This window comes from Bos taurus, chromosome 29 (genome assembly GCF_002263795.3).
Source record: "Bos taurus isolate L1 Dominette 01449 registration number 42190680 breed Hereford chromosome 29, ARS-UCD2.0, whole genome shotgun sequence".
NCBI lineage: Eukaryota > Metazoa > Chordata > Mammalia > Artiodactyla > Bovidae > Bos > Bos taurus.
The window spans coordinates 39,791,627-39,814,413 of record NC_037356.1 but is presented as its reverse complement, the minus strand read 5'-3'; the positions used below and the strand labels follow the sequence as shown (position 1 = coordinate 39,814,413).

The following is a 22,787-nucleotide window of genomic DNA, read 5'->3' as shown; positions in this document are numbered from 1 at the left end:
TGCAGTTGCCATTCTCTCCTTCACAGCCATTGCAGCGGCCCCTTGTCCTGGCTGCTGGAACATTCCTTTCAGGTAGAGAAGTGTCCTCTGTACCTCTCCTTTGTCATATGATCGCTCTTGGTGGGATCCCAGGGATGAAGGGAGTCAGGTTTTTGAAATTCAGCTGTCTTGGGTTGCCTTTGACTCCAGTCATCCTTCTATTCCCAGTGGCCTCTGTTAGTAATGCTGCTTGGGCTGCCTCTCCTGACGTCATTTTACAGCCAGCTGTATGTGCAGCATTCAGCCAACTAGCCCCCTAGGCACTGCTCCTCACACTCCTCCCAGCTTCCTGTTGCCACATGCCCTTTGGATTCAGATTTTATTTCCTCTGGTTTCATTGAGTAAACCTTTGGTGCCTTAGGTTTGAAAATACAGGAGTAGGGCACATTTGGGGTTCACCCTTCTGTTCAGCAAACAGAGCCAGTCTTCTTTCGACTCAGTGGGTCAGAGTGTCTGGGCCCACGTTTCCACCAGTGATCCAGTGGGAATAAAGGCTGCTCTGTCCCAACAGTGGAGCAGGGTTGATCCCAGGCATATTGGCTGGCTCCTTTAAGACCAGCCTTTGATACAGTGTCAGGAAAATTGTGGTTTCAAGTTCAAACTGTGGTTTTGGGAGATTCTAGGTTAAAAGGAAAAGAGCAAAGAAGCATCTCTGCTTTGGGGGTCTTTGGGAGTAAGTTTCCTTCCCTGGAGGCATTCCTTGAGTTTCATTACAGTTCTTTTCCCCTTACTCTCCTGGGGTTTCTGAGGGTGGAGGATAAGGGTCTTAAGGGAAAAAATAATCATCTCTCAAAAACCACAGTTTGAACTTGAAACTCAACACTGTGATTTGAATTCTTCAAGTCATGGTTTGAATTGAAAACGCCTGCCCCCATGCCAGAGACCAGCTTTAATGAGGCAGGCAAGCAAAGGCCTCCAGATTGTGATTATTTAAAAAATTTAATCCTAGATGGGAGAAAAACAGAATGTGGCAGGGTTATTATTCTGGTGCTTCTCAGTGGTTTGACCTGCAGCTGCGGAGACCTGCCATGTTCAGGAGAAGGTTGTCACTTACCAGGGGCTTCAGTCTTGACTTGAAACCAGAGAGCGTGCAGCTTTTTGTTTCCTACAATCTCGGGTATATTCACTCCGGATTGAATTCCAGCAATCCTTTAGAAACTGACATCCTGCTGCCACACTCCCACATCCCCTCTTAAAACCATTAATCACCTCTCCCGGGGTGAAAGGTTGCCTTTGGAGCTTTGCTGCAGCCAGCTGGAATGGCTCCTCTCCATGTAGGCGCTGATGAGCTCGCCTCACTCCGGCCTCTGCACGAACGGACCTTTGGGAGAATAATAGAAACACTGACTCATCACATGACCATTTGGAAGGGTCACAAGCCAGAGGCCTCCTTTCTACAGCCAACAACAACTTGAATCCTCCACCCTCCGTGGAGGGTCCCTTTTGTTACTGAGCAGCCACAAGCCACAGAACCGGTGAGGAAATACTGAGGAACCATATGGGCCCAAACTCATCCTTGAGGATGAATGATTTTAAGTGAGCAGCTCTCCAGGTCCAAAGTTTTCGAAGCCTCGAGGTCACACAAACCAAAACACAAAACAAACAGAAAATAGTGAAAACCAAACTGAAGAAGTGAACTTGGTATGGTGAGCAAGGTGAATGCCATAAGGTCAAAGAAACAGGAAGTGAAAGAAATGTCGGGCTATTTAGAAAGTTTCTTTCAAAATTCACCAGTAGGAATTTACAGATTTAAATTTCCTGGGCTTCTGTTGAGGATAGATAAGGATTTTCTTTATACACAGTTACATCTCGGTCATTGTGGCTGCCCACTGACCCAAGTCTGCCAGACTTACAGGGTGAGACGGAGGGGCCGGAACTCCATAAAGTAGTCAAGTTCAGAAAGGAGGTAGCTGAGGTGTGCTGGAGCATGGGAGAAGATGGCATGAAGGGTGATAGGTATGTAAAAAAAAAAAACCTATCCTGTGCAAATATGTTGAGAATTTGTGGGTAGCTTCTAGATCCAGGAAGACAGAGCACCTATTTGACACTGATGGTGGTCTAGATAGGAATGATAAGGACGGCGGTGTGATAGATTTTGCAGGCTCGAATGAAGGAAGAGTTTTCTGTTTATCCCTATTTAATAATTCAGGGCTATGGGATTCCCCTGGTGGTCCAGTGGCTAAGACTCCATACCTCCAAGGTAGGGAGCCCAGGTTCCATCCCTGGTCAGGGAACTAGATCCCACACTCTACAACTAAGACACAGCGCAGCCAAATAAATATTTTTTAAAGAATGATTTCAGGGCTAGATTTCTGACTATGTGGCCACTGACTGGGCATCGAAGCACATTGTGAGTGGTAGTGAGGAATGCAGTCTGAACGGCAGAGCGGGGAGGGCACCTTTGGGTGTGTAACATAAAGAAAAGATGCCCTAAGACCCTGAGGGTCCTCAGGACTCAGAATGGACATAAGTATGGAAGTAGCATTCATTTCCAATACAGAGTATGTTGGCAACCTATTAGCTGAAAACGTGTTGCTCAGATGGGTCAAACTAACACGACGAGCTTATGTAGTCACTAAGTCTTCTGAGACTCCGTGGACTGTAGCCTGGATCCTCTGTCCATGGGATTTCCCAGGCAGGAATACTGGACTGGGTTGCCATTTCCTTCTCCAGCAGGGTGAGGTAACCACCCTAAATTGAACACCTGCAAAAACTCAGCCACACAGGTTCAGGTAAGGAGATCGGCTTAGCAGCTTGTGTTCAGTAACAACAAAAAGACATGACAACAAAGAGCACCGGAGGCTTTCCTTTACTGTGAATCTTATGTAAGGAACTTACAGCATCATTGGGTTGTCAAAAAGGCCAAGCAATATCAGGCTGTGTTAATAGAAGTACAGCATCTGGAAGGGAGGAGGCAAGAATCCAGACCACTGTTGGCACCGTGTTCACTTGTGGCCACCAATGTTAAGGACTTTAGTGACAGGCTGAGGTCGCCAGTGGAAAGGCTACTGCACAGGCAGAACCAAAGGCACAGGGGTAATTTAGCTGGGAAGGAAAAACACTTCCCAACAAATGGGAGTTACTCAAAATTGGATTGGGCTGCCTTCTGATAGGTAGTGAGACCTTCATCCCCACAAGTGTTTAAGTAAAAGCTGGACTGATGGGAGGTTCCTGCCCAAAGCTGAAAGTAGAATTCAGCCAGCCTTTCCGCTTTCTCCCAGCCGGATGATTCTGACTTACGTCCACCACCTGCTCACCACCCTCCTGCCTACCATCTTTTGACTGGCCTGGGGCAGCTGCTGAAGGGGACAAGGGGAGTCTGTGGGTTCAAGAGCCGCTAGCGCCCCCAATCAGGGAGCAGGGGAACCCACTGACCGGCGCACCCAGGGAGGGTTAGGGTGCAAACCTGCTGGTAGGCTGGAGGCTAGCCTAGAAGTGGGTTGCCATTTCCTTCTCCAGCAGGGTGAGGTAACCACCCTAAATTGAACACCTGCAAAAACTCAGCGTCCCACCTTCTCGTACAACACAGGTATCTCGGGCTCCATCGCGACCAGCAATTCCCGGGACGCGCAGCCTCCAGCCTTGTTCCCGGAGTCTCTTTCCTCCCCCGGCCTCCGTCTCACGCCCACAGCCCTTCGCAGGAAGCCGACTCCCAAACCCGGGCAGGGGGTGTGGGCCGAGGACGAAACCCCGCCCCCAGGGGTCCCTGATCTTTGCCCCCGCCCCGGGCTCCGCGCCTCCCCGGGAGGCCACCGGCGGGCCGGCGGGCGCCGCTGCCTTTTGTGTGTTTCGTTTCGAGGTGCGAGAGACCCCCCAGCCGTACGCCGCGTCCCCTCGCGGCCCCCGGCGCCTCCTCTCGGCGTCCCCAGCCCCCCTGCTCGGCTCCGCGTGCCAGCTCGGGGCTCGCTGGTTCGCTCCCCGCGGCGCCAGGAGGAGGGGCGAGGGCCCGCAGCCCCCTCCCCCGCGCGTGGCGCCGGAGCCCAGCCGAGCCGGGGGGACCCGCCGCCGCCGGTCATGTGGGCCGGACTGCTCCTCCGGGCCGCCTGCGTCGCGCTCCTGCTGCCGGGCACCCCGGCCCGCGGCTACACCGGGAGGAAGACGCCGGGGCACTTTGGGGCTGAGAGGTAAGCGCCCCGCACCCCTCCCCTGAGCCTTCACCGGAGCGCTACCGGCGCGGAGCCGGGAGGCGCGGAGGGGCGTCCCGGAGCCGCGGGTCCGGGCACCCGCCCGTGGCACTGTCGGCGCGGGCGAGCCCGGGAGTTCGGGACAATGGGACAGCAGCTTGTGGTCCGGGCGGGTGGCCGTCCTGCGCCCCTGGCCGGGGCTGTCCTGATTGGGATCTGGCGGGGGGACCGGAGACCCCGATGCTAGGTGAGCCCTTCTGACTACCGTGGAGCGCGGATCCCTGGCCAGGGGGCCGGGGACATACCAGCTAGTCTTCGGACTGGCGGGCTTTTCGCTCCCAAACGTGCCCGTGGCTCTGCCTAGGCAGTGCCTGGCCTGCCCCGCGGCGCTGGCCGCTCCGCGGCTGGGGGCTTTGCCTGTATCCAGGCTCCGTGCCCGCCGTGGACCTTGGAACCGCCGGGGTCTCTCTAGGTTATGTTTCGGTTTCTGCCAGTGTGTGCACGCGGGCGGGGGTGGGGTGTTTGTCCCTTTGCTCTTTCCCGATTGATGTCTCCCTCCCCTCGTGTCTCCTCCTGGGAGGGCCGGGTCGCCGCGGGCGGAGCGCGTGTGTGCGTGATGCTCAAAGCGAGGGAACACGGTGTCAGCGGGCGGCCTGGCCCGCGGCCACGGCCTCGGGGGCGGGGGGCGCGCAGGGGGGCGGCCTCGCCAGGCTCGCAACTCGCACGTGTGCTCCACAGCCACCGCCAGTTCCTGCTCAGATCCGCCCTGCTCCGCCGGCGTGTCAGAGCTGTGCTGCCTGCCACCTGTCTCCCCGTCACCGCCTGCCCTCGGCCCCTTGGGGCGCTCTGCCCCTGCCCACCTGAGGATGAGGCTCCAGTGGCCTCCCGGGCATCCTTCCATCCACCGCTCTGGTGGCCCCCCTGTCCCTTTGAGAGCCCCATCTGAGGAGCCTCCTTCTCAGGCTGCTGCCATAATCGCTCCCACGAGGGCAGCGGGTGAGACATCCCTGCCGCACTCCCCACCCCCTTCCAGGGCCCCTTCTGTGCGATGACTTCAGAGAGGGAAAAAGCTTTTTGAGGCTCCAGGGACAGTTTTCTGCAGACGTTTCTGTTTTGCCCTGTGCCCAGAGTTTCCCTTTCCAGAATACTTGTCACTTTTGACACAGATTATTCTCCAGAAGAGCAGACTGACTCTGTCTTTCCATCCATGTCCCGAGTGTCTGCTGCACATCATGGATCCTCTGTAAACTGCCTATTGCTGTTGTTTAGTCCCTAAGTCGTGTCCAGCTCTTTGGGGTCCCAAAGGCCCCAGAAGAACCCTCCAGGCTCCTCTGTCCATGGGATTTTCCAGGCAAGAATACTGGAGTGGGATGCCATTTCTTTCTCCAGGGAATCTTCCCAACCCAGGGATAGAGCCTGCGTCTCCTGTACTGGCAGGTGGATTCTTTACCCCCGAGCCACCAGGGAAGCCCCTAGACTGCCTGACTGGCAGGATATTCCCACCAGTCTTCAGTCTCAGGTAGAACACTGTTGGGGGAGATTTCTTGTCCCTATTCTGTTGGACTAGGATTCCTAGTTCAAACTAGGCTGGACTTCATCATCCTCTGCCCAGCCCAGAACCAGTTCTTGTCATCGCCTCTGACCCTTTCCAGGCCCATGTGCTTGCCGCTCCTGCCTGGAACATTCCTCCACTCTCACCGGCTGCCCCCATTCTCTCTCCAGCCTCAGTTGAGGAAACCACTCCTGTGCTCCCTGGGCCTCCCTAGCCTGTAACATTCTGGCACTTGTTGCTATACATGGTTCCTTGTCTGCCCCTTGAAGGTGGAGGAAATGGCTTGTTCATGGCTGGACTGCCTCGCCTAACCCAGCCTTGGGCACACTGGGTTCCCCTTCACTCCCTTGGGCAGCTCACCAGCACCCTCTCCCCCTTCCCAGAGATGTCACCTGGGGAATGACATTTCACCATCTCCACCCCCCCTTCTTTTGTTATCCCTTCTCAACCTTGCCCTCAACTGCCATTGATTAAGTACCTACTATGTGCCAGATGCTGCCCTTGGTGTGGAGTTGAGCAAAAAGATGAAGCCCCTGTCCTCAGAGTATGGTAGGGGAGCTGGGGAATGAGTATGTCAACAAACTAGGGAGTATTGGGTTGGCAAAAAAGTTTAAGATGTTATGGAAAAACCAGAACAAACTTTTTGTCCAACCCAATAATTCAGTGTCCCAGGAAGTAAGTGTTATGAAGCAGAATAAAGTGAGGTAAGGGTGCACAAGTAGGGCCTCTCTGAGAAGGTGACTTGAGCAGAGAGACTTTTACAGGAAAGGGGGTGCTGTGTGTGTGTGTGTTTGGGGAAGAACCCTCCTGATAGGGGAAACTGCAAGTGCAAAGGCCCTGAGGCTGCCGTCCCTGGGGTTCTTCTTCCATTGCAGTCTTCCCTTCTCAGCTCTGAGGGCCCTCCTTGCTCTCAGAGCAAGAGTCCATGTGGCAGGCATCTACAGGCAGCTAGTGTCTGTTCTCTTACAACTGTGTCTTTGTCCTGCCTCCAGGAGGGACAGACCGTCTGGGTCATTTTTCTTTGGAAACTTCTCATTGTCCATTGGGGGTGGAGGTGGGGGCTTCCAGAAGTGTTGGTTGACTGACTTACTGACTGGCTGGGAGGCTTTCACTGCCCAGGAGATGAATCCTCCCCTGGCTCCCAGGACAGAACATGGAAGGTACTCTCTCCTCTCTTGCAGACGCCGGCTGGGCCCCCACGTCTGCCTCTCGGGATTCGGGAGCGGCTGCTGCCCTGGCTGGGCGCCCTCCATGGGCAGTGGGCACTGCACCCTTCGTAAGTGCCTGTCCCTGTGCCCCAAATGTCCTCCACAGCAGGGTGCGCCTTCCCTGGGCTGGCCTGAGGGGCAGACTGGGGGGCTCCAGCCCCGACTCCCTCACCTGTGTTTCTCCTCTCAGCCCTCTGCTCCTTTGGCTGTGGGAGTGGCATCTGCATCGCTCCCAATGTCTGTTCCTGCCAGGACGGAGAGCAAGGGCCCACCTGCCCAGGTAACTGGGGGCGCGGGCCCTGGCTGATGGGAAGAGCTCTGTTTACACTGAGACTGTGCCGGGCACTGGGCAGTTGTGCCCTAGCGCATCATTTTCAAACAACCCTATGAGGTAGGCATTCTCATTCCCATTTTATAGATGAGAAAACTGAGGCGCAGAAGCTAGTGGCTCACCCAAGGTTACATGGCCAGTAAGTGGCAGAGCTGCATTTAAACTCAGTCCTGTGTGCCTCCAGGGCCCCCTTCCCCACAGAATTTAGGAGGAACGGGGCGGGGGGCTGGGGAGGGGGGCGGCTGGGACTGCTGCATGGTGCATGCTCATAGGTGCGGTGATTGTTTCAGAAGCCCACGGACCCTGCGGGGAATATGGCTGTGACCTCACCTGTAACCACGGCGGCTGTCAGGAGGTGGCCCGAGTGTGCCCCGTGGGCTTCTCCATGACCGAGACAGCGGTTGGCATCAGGTGTACCGGTGAGAGGCCTGGGAGCAGCAGGGAGGGGCGGGTGGGAAGGGGGTCTCCTCCCTGTCCTCCGAGGCCAGTCTCCCGGGATATGCTGGAGTGAAGCCAAGCTAGGAGCAGCTCTGAAGTCTGCAGGTGGGCAGGTGGGCAGCTGAACATGAGGAATCTGCCACTTCGGCTATTCCACAAATACCTATCAAACATGTCTTAGGGACCAGGAACCGACCTGTGGTTGGGGTTATGCGGGTGGTGTCTGCTCATATGTTGCTTCAAGATATGGTGCAGGGAGATGAGTAAGGACAGTGACAGTCCCACCTAATGGGACCATCACTGGAGGAGTGCACAGTGTCAGGGCCCACAGGGGCACAGGGAACTGGGGCTGGAGGTGGGCTGGACTGCAGAAGACTCCCTCGAGAATGTGACATTTGAACGATGAGGCAAGAGAAATCAGTAGTTATTTTGTAAAAATATTATTTGTTCATGATTCAAAAAATTTCCTACAGGCCAAGTCTGTTACCTTCCCCATAGATGCTACTGTGACCAGCTTCTTACTTGTCTTTCCAGAGAGCTTGAAAGCCATCCCCCACCCCCACCCTTGTGCCTTTTTAACATTTTGTGGAAATAAACATTTCTTCCCCTGAATATAAAAATAAAAAATAACTTACTTTGGAACATTTGGAAAGTAAAAGAAGGGTATAAAGGCGAAAATAAACATGTCCCAGAAGTTCCTACCCAGAGATATTTGTTACTAAAATGAAGTTGTTTTTTTTCCTGCCCTTCTCCCCTGGGTCTGTATGTGTACTTGTGTGTGTGGGACATGCCTCTCTGTCTGTTTTATAAAATTGGGATCATACCTTATCTATCACTTTCGTTCGTTGTTTTTCTCACTTTGTGCTGTGAGCAGGAAATATTAGTAGTCCTTACAACATCACTTTTAATGGCTGCAGATGTGGCTACTGTAATCTAAGTACCTACTTCTGTGCTATCCATCCTTAGCTTGTCTGCAGTGTTCGGCTGCTATGAATAATGCTTCAGTAAAGTGGCTTCTAGTTGGCCTCTCTGATTATTTCCAGAAGGAAGACTATTGGGTCAAAGGTCCCATGAAGGAGTTTTGGTGCTTACTCCTCCCCCACCCCCTTCCCCTCCTTTTTCAGAAGGTTGAAGTACTTTCCAGACACATTTCTCCTTGCAGAGGCAAACTGGAGTAAGGAAAAGCCAGAGACCAATGTCAAAGCAAGTGCAGGGCAGGGGAGTCACAGGGGTGGGATAGGGTGAGTCAGAGTGGATGTCTTAGAGGAAGTGGGCATAGTCCCAAAGGTGCCTGCCATGGGAAGAGCAAGAAAGGAGAATGGAGGGGACCAGTAGGCATGGGGGCAGGGGGTGGAAGGGAGACTCAGGTGGGCAGAGTAGACTGGAGTGGGAGGAGCTGACCTCGTAGGTCTTCATGGTTCTGAGATAGGAAAGGATGTTTTGAAGCTGGGTGGGGGGGATTTCTGTCTCTCAGCCCCCTCCCTCCCCCAGGCTTGAACCTCCCTAAAGCAATATTGGCTCCCCCTGGACAGAAGCCTGGGGGCTCCTTTGTGCCCCACAGCTGAACCTTAACCCACCACCTCTCCAACTCAGCATCCCACCAGACTGCCCCCCTCCCCACTCCTCCACTGTGTTCCCTGTGCTTCCTGGAAGCTCCATTCGACAGCCCCATTCTTGATGCCACCTGGTCCTCTCAGCCCGTCTCCTCCATCACACAACTGCTGTGGGGGGTGGTCCCTGGTGGGACACATACATAGCCCCTGCCCCACACTGGCCTCTCATGGATGTGCCTCATGACTCCTGTGTTCTCAGGCTGCAACCGTCTGGAGAGCCAGCACTGTGTCTTAGTCATGTTTGTGTCCTCGACAGATCCCTTCCAGGTCCACTGCATGCCAGCGGTGCTCCACAAGAACTAAAGGGAATTTAATCAACCTTCCTGCCCCTTCCCCTGGCCTTTTTTGGGTTGCCTTGCAGGTGAAACTGTTGGAAATAGTTCTATTTCAACCAGTCTCTCCCGTCATCTGTTCTGTGTGGGTCAGAAGAGGCCTGGCCCCATGGCCTCTTCTTTCTTGGACTGGGGGCCCCTAAAACCAGAAGATTTACCTAGTGCCTTCTTTCTTCCTGGGGTGGCAGTGGGGCATGCCCCATGTGGGCTCAGGGTCCTTGTGGGATGCAGTCCCTCCCCATAAACAAAACACGTTCAGAGTGAGCTATGTAAGAGTGTTTCCTCTCTCCCTAGACATTGATGAATGTTTAAGCTCCTCTTGCGAGGGCCACTGCGTGAACACGGAAGGCGGGTTCGTGTGCGAGTGTGGGCCGGGCATGCAGCTGTCTGCGGACCGCCACAGCTGCCAAGGTGAGTGGCTCTGGGAAGGGCAGTGATGCTGCGTGCTGTCGCCACCGCTTTTAGACTCTGACGTGGACCTCGAGGCCCTGCGAGGCCCAGCCTGTGCTCTCCAGGCATGACTGCATGTCACCTTCACCACGGTTCTCTAAGTGAGATGCTGCTCTCTCTCTGTTTTTTGTTTTTTTTTTTTTTTTTTGCCTGCACCTCTTGGCATGTGGGACTTTAGTTCCCCGAGCAGGGAACACAAAGTCTTAACCACTGGACTGACAGGGAAGTTCCAGGAGATGGTGTTCTTATCCTCACTTTATGGATGAGGCTTGCCCAAGGCCATTCTGACAGCAGGAGGAGGGGGAGTCAGGTTGCATGTCTGACACTAAGGCCTTTGCTCTGGACCACGACTCAGTAGAAACTGCTGCTGCCATCATTGCAGGATTTGGGGTAGGTGAGGGAGAGGCAGAGGGAAGGGCCAGGGGCAGGCGGAGCAGACTAACCAGAGCGAGGAGGCCACTGACATGGGGGAGGGCTGAGGGGACGGGGCTGTGACACACAGGGGTGTGTCATGTGCGAGGCCATGCTGTGATAGAGTCACCACCTGCCCCTGTGCTGGGCCAGGCTCTGGAGACACATAGCCAGTAAGAAAGCATCCTGCCCTCCAGCGCCCTGCCTGATGGAAGGGGAAGAACAGTGAGGTTCTTCAGTGAGGTCCTCATGGCTCTTCTTCTAAGGGCACTAATCCCATCATGAGGGCCCCACCCTCAAGACCTCGTCTACCTCCCAAAGACCCCACCTCCTAATACCATCACATTGAGGGTTAGGGCTTCCATACGTGAATTTGGAGAGAATGCAGTTGAATAGCACTTGGTCATCAATCTGATGAGTGCCCTGCCTGCCTCTCCTCAGTACATGTTCCCTTATAGAGATAGAAGGATAAGAGATGCAGGGAGTATGGGGGGTTAATAGTTATTCAACTCCTGTGTTCCAGGCACCACGTTAAGTACTTAACACACATTTTCTCATTTCATCCTCAGAATTGTCCTATGAAGTTGGTACTGTTTATTTCCATTTTCCTGGTAGGAATAGTGAGGTTTAAAGAAATTAGTTTGCTCAAGATCATATTAGAGTTGAGATCTGAACCCAGTCATTGCTCCATCAGCTTTTCCCCCCTCAACAGTCCATCTTGAAGATATTTCCACATCAGGGTCAACAGATTTGCTTTATTCTTGTCAACTGCTGCCTGGTGCTCTGCAGTGCAAATATCTCATAGTTTCCTAACTCTTCTCTTATTGATGAATATACAGATTATTTTCAGTTTTTTCCTAATTTCAAACAATGGCTTGGGGAGGCTTTGACAGGGGAGGTGGTATAGAAGCTGGGTTTTGAGGTATGAATAGGAGTTTTCCAACCAGACAATATTAGAAAACATTCTAAGCAGATAGGAGAACATGTGTAAAGGAGGAGGGCCACAAGAGCATGGTGCATTTGGAAAATGGCCAGAATTTAGGCCAAAGTAAAGGTAAGGGGGAAGGAGGGAGCTTGAAAGGCAGCCCTGGGCTCATGAGCTATGGTGCAGCATTAGTACTTGTGGGAGCCTTGGAGAGATTTTAAGCAGAAAGTGGCCTGATCAGAGGTACCCTTCGTCAGAACTTCCTGGAGGCTGTGTAGAGGGTAGCTTGGGAGGAGCACAGGGAGAGGCAGAGAGACACACAACACTGTTGTTATCCTCCAGACCAGAGACAAAGGTGCCCTGGGCTAGGATATGGCAGTGAGGGTTGAGAGAAGTGGGCTGGTCCACGGAGAACTTAGGAGTTGATAGACTGGATGTGGGTTTTGAGAAGGAGAGGGGTTAAGAGTCTGGTAGGAGATGGTGATGAGAGAGGTCGGTAGAGAGGACTGTATGTTTCCAAAACCCCACAGGGAAATGAGCTCCAGCCATGTCCTGTTCCCTTCCAGACACTGATGAATGCCTTGGGACCCCCTGCCAGCAGAGATGTAAAAACAGCATTGGCAGCTACAGGTGTTCCTGTAGAACTGGCTTCCATCTCCATGGAAACCGGCACTCCTGTGTAGGTAAGGCCAGGGACCCTGCTGTCTTCATACTTAGGTTGCCAATCAGGAAGACTGACAGAGTGAGCCCAGGGACAGGGAAAGGTCAACAGTCTGGACCTCCTTGGTTCCCTGGAGCCTGCAAGTGCTTGAGCCTTTGCTCAGAGCCTACCTTTCCCTGGGGTTGGCGTGGCTCCTGATGGAAGACCCCGTCTTGGACTTTTCCTGGCCACATGCCACTTTCATGCTGTTATGTTTCTCTTCCACCCTCTCCCAGATACACCCCAAGGATTCCTCTCTGCTCACCCATTTTCTTGGCTGCCTTTGCTCCCCTTGGTAAATAAAGCACGTTATGTCTTGGTTCCTCTGGTTTAGAAGGAGACCCCTGTTTTCTCAGCCCATTAGCAGAAATTTCCAGAAAGGGATTGGCATGTTTGGCTTGAGCTTGGCTCATGGGTTGAAGGTGGGGTCCCATGGGCCTGAAAAAAGACCTTGTTCTAGCAAAGTTGGGTGTTTGTCCTGAAGCCTGCCCTGAGCAGTGCAGTGATTTTTTTTGGAGACTCTTTTTCAGAAGGGCCCACAGCACCCGATGCCCAACACTGGGATGGTGGAGGGTTTGGAGCCGAGATTCCCAATGGGGGCCCATCCCCACCAGCCAGCACTTAATCACTGCTGCACAGTGCTGGAGTGCGAGTCACTGGTGCATCCATTAAACGCCTACTGGATGTACAGACCTTCCAAGGGGACCAGCACTAGACTTCAGCCCCGTTCCCAGACTTCTGAGTCACGTCATCGCCCTGGGGCAGGGAAGGACCCCGTAAGAATACAGCAGGGAGACTTCCCCGGTCTTTAGGGCTAAGAGATGGAGGAAAGATAACTTGGTAGCCCTGACAAGGCAGCCGTCGGTAGCGAGGCTCTCCCGCAGATGTAAATGAGTGTCGGAGGCCCCTGGAGAGAAGAGTCTGTCACCATTCCTGCCACAACACCGTGGGCAGCTTCCTGTGCACCTGCCGACCTGGCTTCCGGCTCCGGGCTGACCGAGTGTCCTGTGAAGGTGAGCTCCTGGCCCCGCCCCTGGCTCTAGGTCCCGCCCCCGGCTCTAGGCCCCGCCCTCAGCCTTGCCCTTCTCTCCCTAAGCGCGGGAGACAGGGTGCCTCTTCCTTCCGCAGAAACTTTTTTTTCAGTTCATCTTCTTTGTTATTTCTACCACCGACCTTTTATCTTCTCTCTTTCCCCTTTACCCATCCTTCTTTTATTTTCCTTTCACTGTTTCCCCAGCCCTACTGTTTTCCCCCAAATAATAAAGGGAAAAAAACCCACCAAAAAACAATCAATGACAGAGAAGCCTTTATGTAGGAGTCCCAGTAACCTGGGCTCCACGGGACACTTCGGACAGTGTGGGGTCAGTTCTCTGCCATGCTTTAACAGCGTGCCTGTAAACGTCTGTGTAATATCGTGTCAATATCCAAGGTGTTCTTTCTAGTCCAGGGGCCAGTTTTCCATGGTGTGACTGCCCGTGTTGGTCTGAGCTTGGCCACCCAGGTTCCCCTTCCCTGCCCAGCCTGTTTTCTCCCGGGCACACTCTGATTTGTGACTCCCTCTTTCTCCTTTTACCTTTGCCCCACATTTGCCTCCTCTCTCTCATGTTGGTCGGATCTCTCTTTGAGACTGTTGGGCAGTTGGTGTCCATCTGCGGGGAAAATGTGTACTTTCCTAAGCGTGTATGTGAGTGTGTGTGTGTGTGTGTGTGTGTGTGTGTGTGTGTGTGTTTTGGGGGAGGCAACATCTTGTAAGCTGGCCTTTCTGGGGTGGGACCGGAGAGGACCCTGGGCTCTTCCTTCTCCTGAGCCTCAGCATCTCCTCGTGGGAAGCCCCCTCTGGGTCAGGAGCAGGGGACACACTGCCAACTTGTCGGGACACAGAAGTAGGGAAGGGTCATTCCCAGGATGGATCCCTGAGGGCTTCAGGGATCCCGAGTCTCCTCTGTGGCCAGCCAGGAGGGGAAGGGAGAAGACTGATTTGGCAGTGGCCGAAGCTTCTGACTGGAGAAGGTGATGGCACCCCACTCCAGTACTCTTGCCTGGAAAATCCCATGGACGGAGGAGCCTGGTGGGCTGCAGTCCGTGGGGTCGCTAAGAGTCGGACACAACTGAGCGACTTCACTTTCACTTTTCACTTTCATGCTTTGGAGAAGGAAATGGCAACCCACTCCAGTGTTCTTGCCTGGAGAATCCCAGGGACGGGGGAGCCTGGTGGGCTTCCGTCTGTGGGGTCGCACAGAGTCGGACACGACTGAAGCGACTTAGCAGCAGCAGCAACAGAAGCTTCTGACCACCAGCATCACCAACTCATAACTTCAGTTTGCTTGTTTGGTACTTTTTCATGAGTCTTCTCTCCTGATCGTCACTGCAGCCCCGTTAGTCTGAGGTTCAACTGTTGGTATTAGACCCATCCTGCTGATGAAGAAACTGACCCAGGTTCAGTGCCTTGTGATGATGGACCCAAGTCCACGCCCAGCGAATCTCACCTCTTGCCCCTGCTGCCTCCTTCCAGACCCTTCTGTGTTTCCGTTTCAGCTTTCCCCAAAGCTGTGCTGGCCCCATCTGCCATCCTGCAGCCTCTGCAGCACCCTCCTAAGATGCTCCTGCTGCTTCCAGAGGCAGGCCGGCCCGCCCTCTCCCCCGGGCACAGCCCTCCTTCCGGGGCTCCGGGGCCCCCGACTGGAGTCAGGAGCACACGACCACCACCTCCCATGCCTGCACTGTCCACGTCCTCCCCTTCTGCCCCGACGCCGCTGCTGTCCACCCCGGTGGCCACCCCCGTGCCGCATCCCTCTCTGCTGGGAACCCTCAGACCTCCCGCACAACTCCAGAAGACGGCGGTGACTCCTCCCTTGCCCAGGGGCCCCGAGACCACACGGCTGGCACCAGGACCCTCTGCCTGTTGGCACCTAGAGGCCACGTATGAGTCAGGGAGCCGCTGGACAGAGCCTGGCTGTTCCCAGTGCTGGTGTGAGGTGGGTGTGAGGGGTCCTTGGGGTTTCCCTGGTCTGGTGTCTGGGGCCTTGTGGTGGCTGGAACTTCCGTTTCTGCTTCTAGGATGGGGAGGTGACCTGTGAAAAGGTGACGTGTGAAGCTGCTTGCTCCCACCCGATTCCCTCCAGAGATGGAGGGTGCTGCCCATCGTGTACAGGTGGGAGCCGGTCCAGGGAAGGCTATGAGTTTCCTGCAAGGTCCTCCCTCTTCCTTTTTCCTGCCTTTCTGCAACTGAAAAACAGTTATCTAACTTTGATATATCACCTGAAGGGTGATCCCTGGGCCTAGCCCCCAGAGCTTCTGATTTATCAGGTGTAGGATAAGTCCTGGGAATTTGCCTGTCTCACAAGTTCCCAGGTGAAGCTAATGCTGTTGGTCCAGGGACCACACTTTGAGAACCACTGGTATCTGTGTTCCCAAGGGGAAGGTTTCATCTTAAGGACATCCTTTTTTAAGCTTTATTCATTCATTCAGCAGGTTTCTCCAGACCCAGTCTGCAGTCCCCTCCCCTGCCTCAATCCCCCTCCTAACTGCAGGAAGAGTAATTGTTCATAAATTGTATCGCTTTCCTAATTCCCTCCCACTATCTGCTGACAATTTTTAAAATTTGCTTTCATTGCTGTTAGGATAAAGACCTCAAATCGTAACAAGTCCTTCAGCAGAGTGCTTTAAAACTCACCCTGCACAGGAATTGCGGGCTTCCCAGGTGGCTTCAGTGGTAAAAGATTATGCCTGCAATGGGGGAGACCTGGGTTCTATCCCTGGGTTAGGAAGAGCCCCTGGACAAGGGAGTGGCTATCCACTCCGGTATTCTTGCCTGCAGAATTCCATGCACAAAAGAGCCTGGCGGGCTACAGTCCATGGGGTCACAAAGAGTCAGACACGACTGAGCAAATGAGCACACACACATGCACATGAATCGCTGGGGATCTTGTTAAAATGCAGATTCTCATTCAGAAGATGTAGAGAGGGGCCTGAGCTGTTACATTTCTATGAAGCTCCTGGTGATAAGATACTGATGCTGCTGTACTTTGAGCAGCAGTGAAAAAGTCTTTCTAAAGGTGACAAGGAAAATGCAACTCACTGATTTTCTTAATGATGATTGTTATCTTTTACTGTGTCTCTACTGTGTACTAAGCCCGAAATGTCAATTGCTGTCTACATTACATCTGAGGTTGTGGCTCCTTCCAGGTTCCCTGCAGGGCATGTGGTGGTGTTTCCATTTAACGAAAAAGACAACCGAGTCCCAGAGAGGTTAAGTGACACATCCAAGTCCAAGGCTACTCACGTGACAGGCCAGGTTTGGAACCTGGGGCTGTATGGCTGCCTTTCTTGCTTTATAAGAATAAAGGACCATACTTTCAACACAGTTCTGGGCTTATCAGACATGAATAGGACCTTCCCAGGGTACCATAAGTGGGTGTCTCCTGTGGTTTTCCAGGGGTCTTAGGACCCCACAATTCTGAGTACCTAGATCTGGCCACTGCTGAGGCATCCAAGCCAGTGAGAGAAGGTTCTGGGTATGTTATGCCTGGAAAAGGAACGAGACCTCCAGCTTCCTTTGAAGAGGTTTGATGCCTCCACTCCTGTTTGTCTTTCAAAGGCTGTTTTCACAGTGGCGTCATCCGGGCTGAAGGGGACGTTTTTTCACCTCCTAACCAAAACTGCACCGTCTGTGTCTGTCTGGTGAGCATCCCAAGCTTCCTGAAGCCTCATGGGTGTTTTCTTAACCTTTGGGGATTTTAGAGGAAGAGGGAAAGGCGGGATGGTAAAGGTGAGCTAGTTGAACGGAGGGAGAGCTCTCAGGCTGTGGATTTGGGTTGGAACTTGTCACATTTCAAAGTGTGGGGGATGGGAAGGCAGTAGTCTGTGGGGTCAGGGAGGCTTCTGCTGAGCAGAAAAGAGCCAGCAGGCAAACAGGGTCCATCTGTCTTGGAAGGGGAGGGGAGGGTACTCCTTCGGAAACTTCCTACCAGGGAGGCTGTTTTTCTCTCCAGGCAAAATATTTGCCGGCACAATAAAGGTGTCCACACGCGGAGGGAGAAGGCTGGTTACCAGACTCAGCTTGTTAGCATTTTGCTAGAGGCAAGTGCACTCCTCCAAGAATAGTTATTAAGCTCCTACTATGCACCAGACGCAATCAGGTGCTGTCCTGAAGACTGGCTCACGAGCACCCAGTGCGCACAAGTCTAGCTCCTCACCTGAGGCTCCTGGCAGCTCTTCAGGGTTGGCTTTACTGTCCCCATTCTACAGATGCAAAGACTGAGGCTGGGAGGTGACAGAACTGGAATTTGAGCCAAGGTCTGTCTGCGTCCAAACCTAGGCTCTGCCCACCAATCCTCACTGCCTCTGATCATCTTTAAAAGTGGCCCCAGCCTGTCAGGGATGATGGAGCTGCAATGTAAAATGGGGGAGGGGTGGCACGTAGACCGCTGCCACCACCCTTACTGAGCCCTTCCCATGTGCCACACTCTTGTAGTGACCAAGCACTTTTGTGCCTGATCGCATCTCACGCAATCCTCAACAACCCTGGCTCTTCTCACAGGTAGGGAGACAGAGGCTCAGAGGTGATATGCTCTGCCCAAAGTAGGAGGAGCAAACCCTGGGCCTCAGGTCTGGCTGACTCCAAAACTGGGGACCTTTTTTTGGTCTTAGCTTCAGTTTTTGAAAATTGAGTTTTAAATTTAATTCTCTGGCCAGTATCAGTGACTTGGTTCAAAACTCAGATGCACAGGAACGTGGAGTAACCTCTTCCTCACTGCCTAGCATTCTTCCAAGAGCTTCCGAATGCTATAGGATGGAATGGCATAGGGGGCAGTGCCATGGGAGGGAATGCCATGGGGAGGCAGTTCCATGGGAAGGAATGCCATGGGGGTGATCAATGGGGACAGTGCCATGGTGGGGAAGTGCCATGGGGGGATGTCATGGGGGGATGCCATGGGGAGCAGTACCATGGGGGTCTAGGCTCGTCCATTTTCGTGAGGAAGGCAGCATGCTCTGCTCTCCGTTCTGCCCCTCGTCTTGGAAAGGGGAATATTGGAAACCAACACCATAATAAACCCTGCTACTGGGTCCCTGCCTGCATCCCTTTGTGTCCATGCTGGCATTTAAAGGTCTCGGATGGCTTCCTTTAGGAGACTTTCGTGTGGGAAAGGAGTCCTGTGGATGATGTGAAATAGGGAGCGAGCTGGTTCTGATGGACCTGATGGTCCATCCTCCCCCCTCCACTCCACCTCTCACCTCCCCAGGCTGGAAATGTGTCCTGCATCTCCCCCGAGTGTCCCCCCGACCCCTGCCAGGCCTCCCCGAAGTCGGACTGCTGTACTTGCGTCCCAGGTAAGGGACTCTGTGGGGTGAGGACGGCAGTGTAGGTGAGAGTGGAGGGGTGTACTTCGAGTATGTTTTTTTTGAGGGGGAGTGAGCACAGTGTTCTTGCCTGGAGAATCCCATGGATGGAGAAGCCTGGTAGGCTGCAGTCCATGGGGTCGCACAGAGTCAGACACGACTGAAGCGACTTAGCAGCAGCAGCAGCAGAGTACAGAGGATGAGATGGTTAGATGGCATCACCAACTCTATGGACATGAGTTTGAGTAAGCTCCGGGAGTTGGTGATGGACAGGGAAGCCTGGTGTGCTGCAGTCCATGGGGTCGCAAAGAGTTGGACACGACTGAGCGACTGAACTGAACTGAACTGAGCATAGGAGAGAGCAAGAGCGTTGATTTCTGCTCTAGAAACTCAGATTAAGTGAAGCATTTTAGGGTGCTGTTTTTTTTTTTTTTTTTTTGCTGCATCACCTGGCATGAGGGATCTTAATTCCCCAACCAGGGCACCAGGGATCGAACCTGTTCCCTGTGCAATGGAAGGTGAAGTCTTAATTAGGGAAAGTATGGTCCCTTGGACCACCAGGGAAGTCTCAAAGTGCCAGTTTTAATTGAGCACCTACTGTGTACACAGCAGTTTGGATGCTAGGTTGGGCTCAGAGCCTGGCCTGCCCCCAGACAGGGTGGTGTGTTCAACCCCGACAGGAAGGGGTTTGGGTCCACCCTTGGCATGGTTCTGTCCCGACACTGGGAGGGGGTCTCCCTTGCCCCACTCCTGAGTCGGTTCTTTGTTAAAATGTGCTTCTCTTTCCTGAGATGACGTCATGGCTGTCACTGCTGGCTCTGGGCCGCTGCTGTGTGGGGTGCTTGCCAGCCCTTGATCTCATTAATCCCTGTGGTGCAGCCCTGAGGGAGTACTATTCATAGCTCCATTTTATGGATGAGGAAACTGAGGCTCAGAGAGGTCATCACTGCCCAAAGGCACATGCCAGTTAGTAAAGAAGCAGAGCTTGCTCTCAAGTTTACCTGACTTCAGAGCTAGTGTTCTTATTAAATACTGCTTTTCCTCTTAACTTTTGAATGTTATATTATTTTTAGTTAAAACATTTTTTGAATAGGCAATATGCTCCCTTTGAGGTAGGAACTGTTAACCCCATTCTACAGATGAGAAAACTGAGGCTTAGGAGAGCTTAAGTATTTTGCCCCTAGCAAGTTGAGAAGCTAGGATTTGAACCCAGTGCTCTCTGACTGAACCCAGGTGGAGCCTTGGCCAGTTTTTAAGGTTGTTTTTTTACCAACAGGGGTGAGGGATGTTCAGATAAGAGGTTCTTACTGAATCCTTCCCAACCCTATCCAGGGAATGATGGCATTCCCAGACCTGGCTGCAGGTGTCTGGGGCCCTCGTTTTTCATTTCTTCTTTTCTCTTACTCTTTTAGATTAAAAAAAAAAATGTGGATCGTTTTTAAAGTCTTTATTGAATTTGTTACAGTATTGTATCTGTTTTATGGTTTTGGTTTCTTGGCATGAGGCATGTGGAATCTTAGTTCCACAGCCAGGCATTGAACCTGCACTCCCTGCGTTGGAAGATGAAGTCTCAACCGCTGGACTGCCAGGGAAGTCCCACTTACTGTTTAGTTATTCAGGGCTTCACTGTCTTCTTGGTTAGGGACCTTATTTTGTGTATGCTTCATTCTCCACCAGTTTTTAAGCACCGATCTAATTTTATTAATAGTTGAGGGTAGCAGTGGTTGGGCTCTTGGGTTTGGGCATGCCGTGGAGTATTGTGGGGGTGCATTTTCTTCCCAGAGACCCTCTTACCTGTTTCTTTAGCTGTCCAAAGACCTTGAGCTGTCTTTTCCTTTTTCCTCCACAGTGAGATGCTATTTCCACGGCCGGTGGTATGCAGACGGGGCCGTGTTCAGTGGGGGTGGTGATGAGTGTACCACCTGTGTCTGCCAGGTAGGGGGCTGAGTTGGTGGGTGACGGGCAGGGGCACAGAGCTTTCCCAGGAGCCCTTGACTGGGAGAAGAGGAGACACTGAACAGCAAAAGGGAAACCGAGGCAGGAAAGAGACTAAAGGGACTTAGCATTCCCCAAGGCCTTCCCGCAGTCTCCTTGAAGGTGGTCCTTCAGCGTTGTTATTATAGAGCACCTACTGTGCACCTGGGACAGTCCTGAGTCCTGGGGCCACAGCCGAGCACAGGGCGGCCTCGGGTCGCTTCATCAGGAGGCCCACAGCTAGGCGGGCAGTGGTGTGCCTGGCAGAGGGCACAGTGTGAGCAGAAGGCTGGAGGCGGGAGAGAGTATGGCATAGTCTGAGGCCTGGTGGTGTTCATTCTGGCTGGAGGCCAGATGGCAAGAGGGACTGGAGATGCAGCCGAGGCAGGGATCCTGTTTAGGCTGGGTTCCAAGAAGCAGGGCCTGGGGTGGGCCTCTTGTGTAAGTGGTTTTCTGGTGGTGGTGCTCTCAGGAGGAACTGGCCAGGGAAGCAGGTCAGGCGGGTGAAGGGGCCACGTGGAGACAGGGTCTCGGGCTGATCCCATGGGGAGCTCTGGAGTGGGAGGACACCAAGGAGGTGGGTGTGTCCAGAGGCCATGGAGCTGGGCTCTTACACCCCCAGCATCAGGTGGTTGTACATAGTCCCTTGCTTCCTAGGGAGTGTAGGGGGAAGGAACCCGGAGGACGCTGTTAGCATCGGCCAAGGGCAGTGCCTAGGGGACCGACAGGGTCTGTATGTGGGGGTGACAGCCTCTGCTTCAGACTCAGTCAGGAAAGGCTTTGCCTGCCAGGCAGAGGGTTTGGACTTTGCAGAGCTGTCGGGTTTTAAGTGATGGAGGGGTACAATCAGATTGGTGCACGAGAAGGTTCTGTGGCTGCAGGTGAGAGTGGGTTTGGGGTTGGAGCAGAAAGCTGTTGGAGAAGCGAGGGGAAGAGGTGCTGGAGGCTGCAGCTAGGGCAGCCTGGGACCCTGCAGCCACACAGTCGGCATGTTCCAGAGACCCTCTCCCAGCCTGACCCCCAGCCCCCAGGGAAGGACTCACCCTTCCTTCCCCTCTTGCCCCCTGGAGATCTGTCACCTTCAGGGGAGGAGATGGCAGCCTGCTTGCCTTCTCTTGCCCCTCCCTGGTTCGTGCCTTTGGTTCTCTTCCAGAACGGGGAGGTAGAATGTTCCTTCACTCCATGTCCGGAACTGGACTGCCCCCGAGAGGAGTGGTGGCTGGGCCCCGGGCAGTGCTGCTATGCCTGCAGGGAACCCGTGCCCATGACAGGTAAGGGCCACCCAGCCTGCATCCCAGGCCGCACCCAGCACCAGGCCTGGAAGCGGAGGGGGAGGAGGCTGAGCTTCACCCGCTGAGACTTGTGTGTGTGTATGTGTACTCTGTAAGCATGTGTGTGTGTGTGTCTGTGAGTGTGTATGTTTGTGTGTTTTAAGTTTGTATATGAGTAGCATCTGTGTGTGAGTTTGTGTACAAGTTGTCTGTGAGGGCTATCGGTGTGTTTTATTGAGTATAATTGCTTTACAATGTTGTGTTACTTTCTGCTGTACGATTAAGTCAATCAGCTATATGTATACATATATCCCTTTCCCTCTTGGACCTCCCTCCCACCCCACCCCCCATTCCACCCCTCTAGGACATCATAGAGCACCGAGCTGAGCTCCCTGAGCATGCAGAAGGTCCCCCTGATTACCTGTTTTGCACGCGGCAGTGTAGACATACATATATGTCAGTGCCACTCTCCCAGCTTGTCCCACCCTCCCCTCACACCCTGGGTCCACATGTCCGCTCTCCATGCCTGACCTGGAAATCGGTTCATCTGTACCATTTTTCCGACTGTGTGTTTGTGTCGTGTGTCTGTTGTACCCATATGAGTGTGTCTCTGTGTGTGAATGGGTGTGTTCATGGATATGTATGGACGTGTACCTTTGTGTGTGTGTGCCCGTGTATACCAGGTGCATGCTGGGAGGGAAGAAATTGACTAACACGGGGAGCCAGGCGGCAGCTGCTGGGGCAGGTGGCTGCATGGACACAGTGCGAGTGAGCAGAGGCGTCTGTCTGTCCTCACCGGGTGGTGCTGTGGGTCCCTCGGGCATCAAGGCCACTCCTTGGCACTTCTGCCCACTTGTCCTTTCTCCCCCGCTGTCCCCCGCCAGGCTGCTCTCTTGATGACAACGGGGTTGAGTTTCCGGTTGGACAGATCTGGTCTCCCGGTGATCCCTGTGAGTTATGCATCTGCCAGGTGAATGACAACCTGCGCGCCTTCAGCTGCTTTCCCCGCCTCCCCGCCCCGGCCAGCACAGCTGCCTCTACAGAAGGGGGCCACGTCAGGCCCCATCCCCATCTCCCTTC

The 22,787-nt window shown here is 53.6% G+C and overlaps 1 protein-coding gene across 4 annotated transcripts in view; it reads left to right on the top strand.

Annotated features, from left to right (window-relative positions):
• The first annotated feature begins 3,972 nt into the window (after positions 1-3,972).
• The window catches only part of VWCE (von Willebrand factor C and EGF domains), a 30,931-nt gene continuing 12,116 nt past the window's right edge, over positions 3,973-22,787 (top strand). The window contains exons 1-14 of one of the 4 annotated variants that reach the window (XM_005226957.5): positions 3,973-4,163; positions 6,897-6,991; positions 7,114-7,203; positions 7,545-7,673; positions 9,932-10,048; positions 11,990-12,106; positions 13,008-13,136; positions 14,659-15,098; positions 15,181-15,274; positions 16,721-16,803; positions 18,366-18,453; positions 20,312-20,397; positions 21,590-21,707; positions 22,592-22,657. In XM_005226957.5, coding sequence (XP_005227014.1) covers positions 4,054-4,163; positions 6,897-6,991; positions 7,114-7,203; positions 7,545-7,673; positions 9,932-10,048; positions 11,990-12,106; positions 13,008-13,136; positions 14,659-15,098; positions 15,181-15,274; positions 16,721-16,803; positions 18,366-18,453; positions 20,312-20,397; positions 21,590-21,707; positions 22,592-22,657 — 1,762 coding nt within the window. In that variant the 5' untranslated portion in view covers positions 3,973-4,053. The other 3 variants (XM_010821029.3, NM_001191209.1, XM_059883046.1) reach the window with 3 other exon arrangements.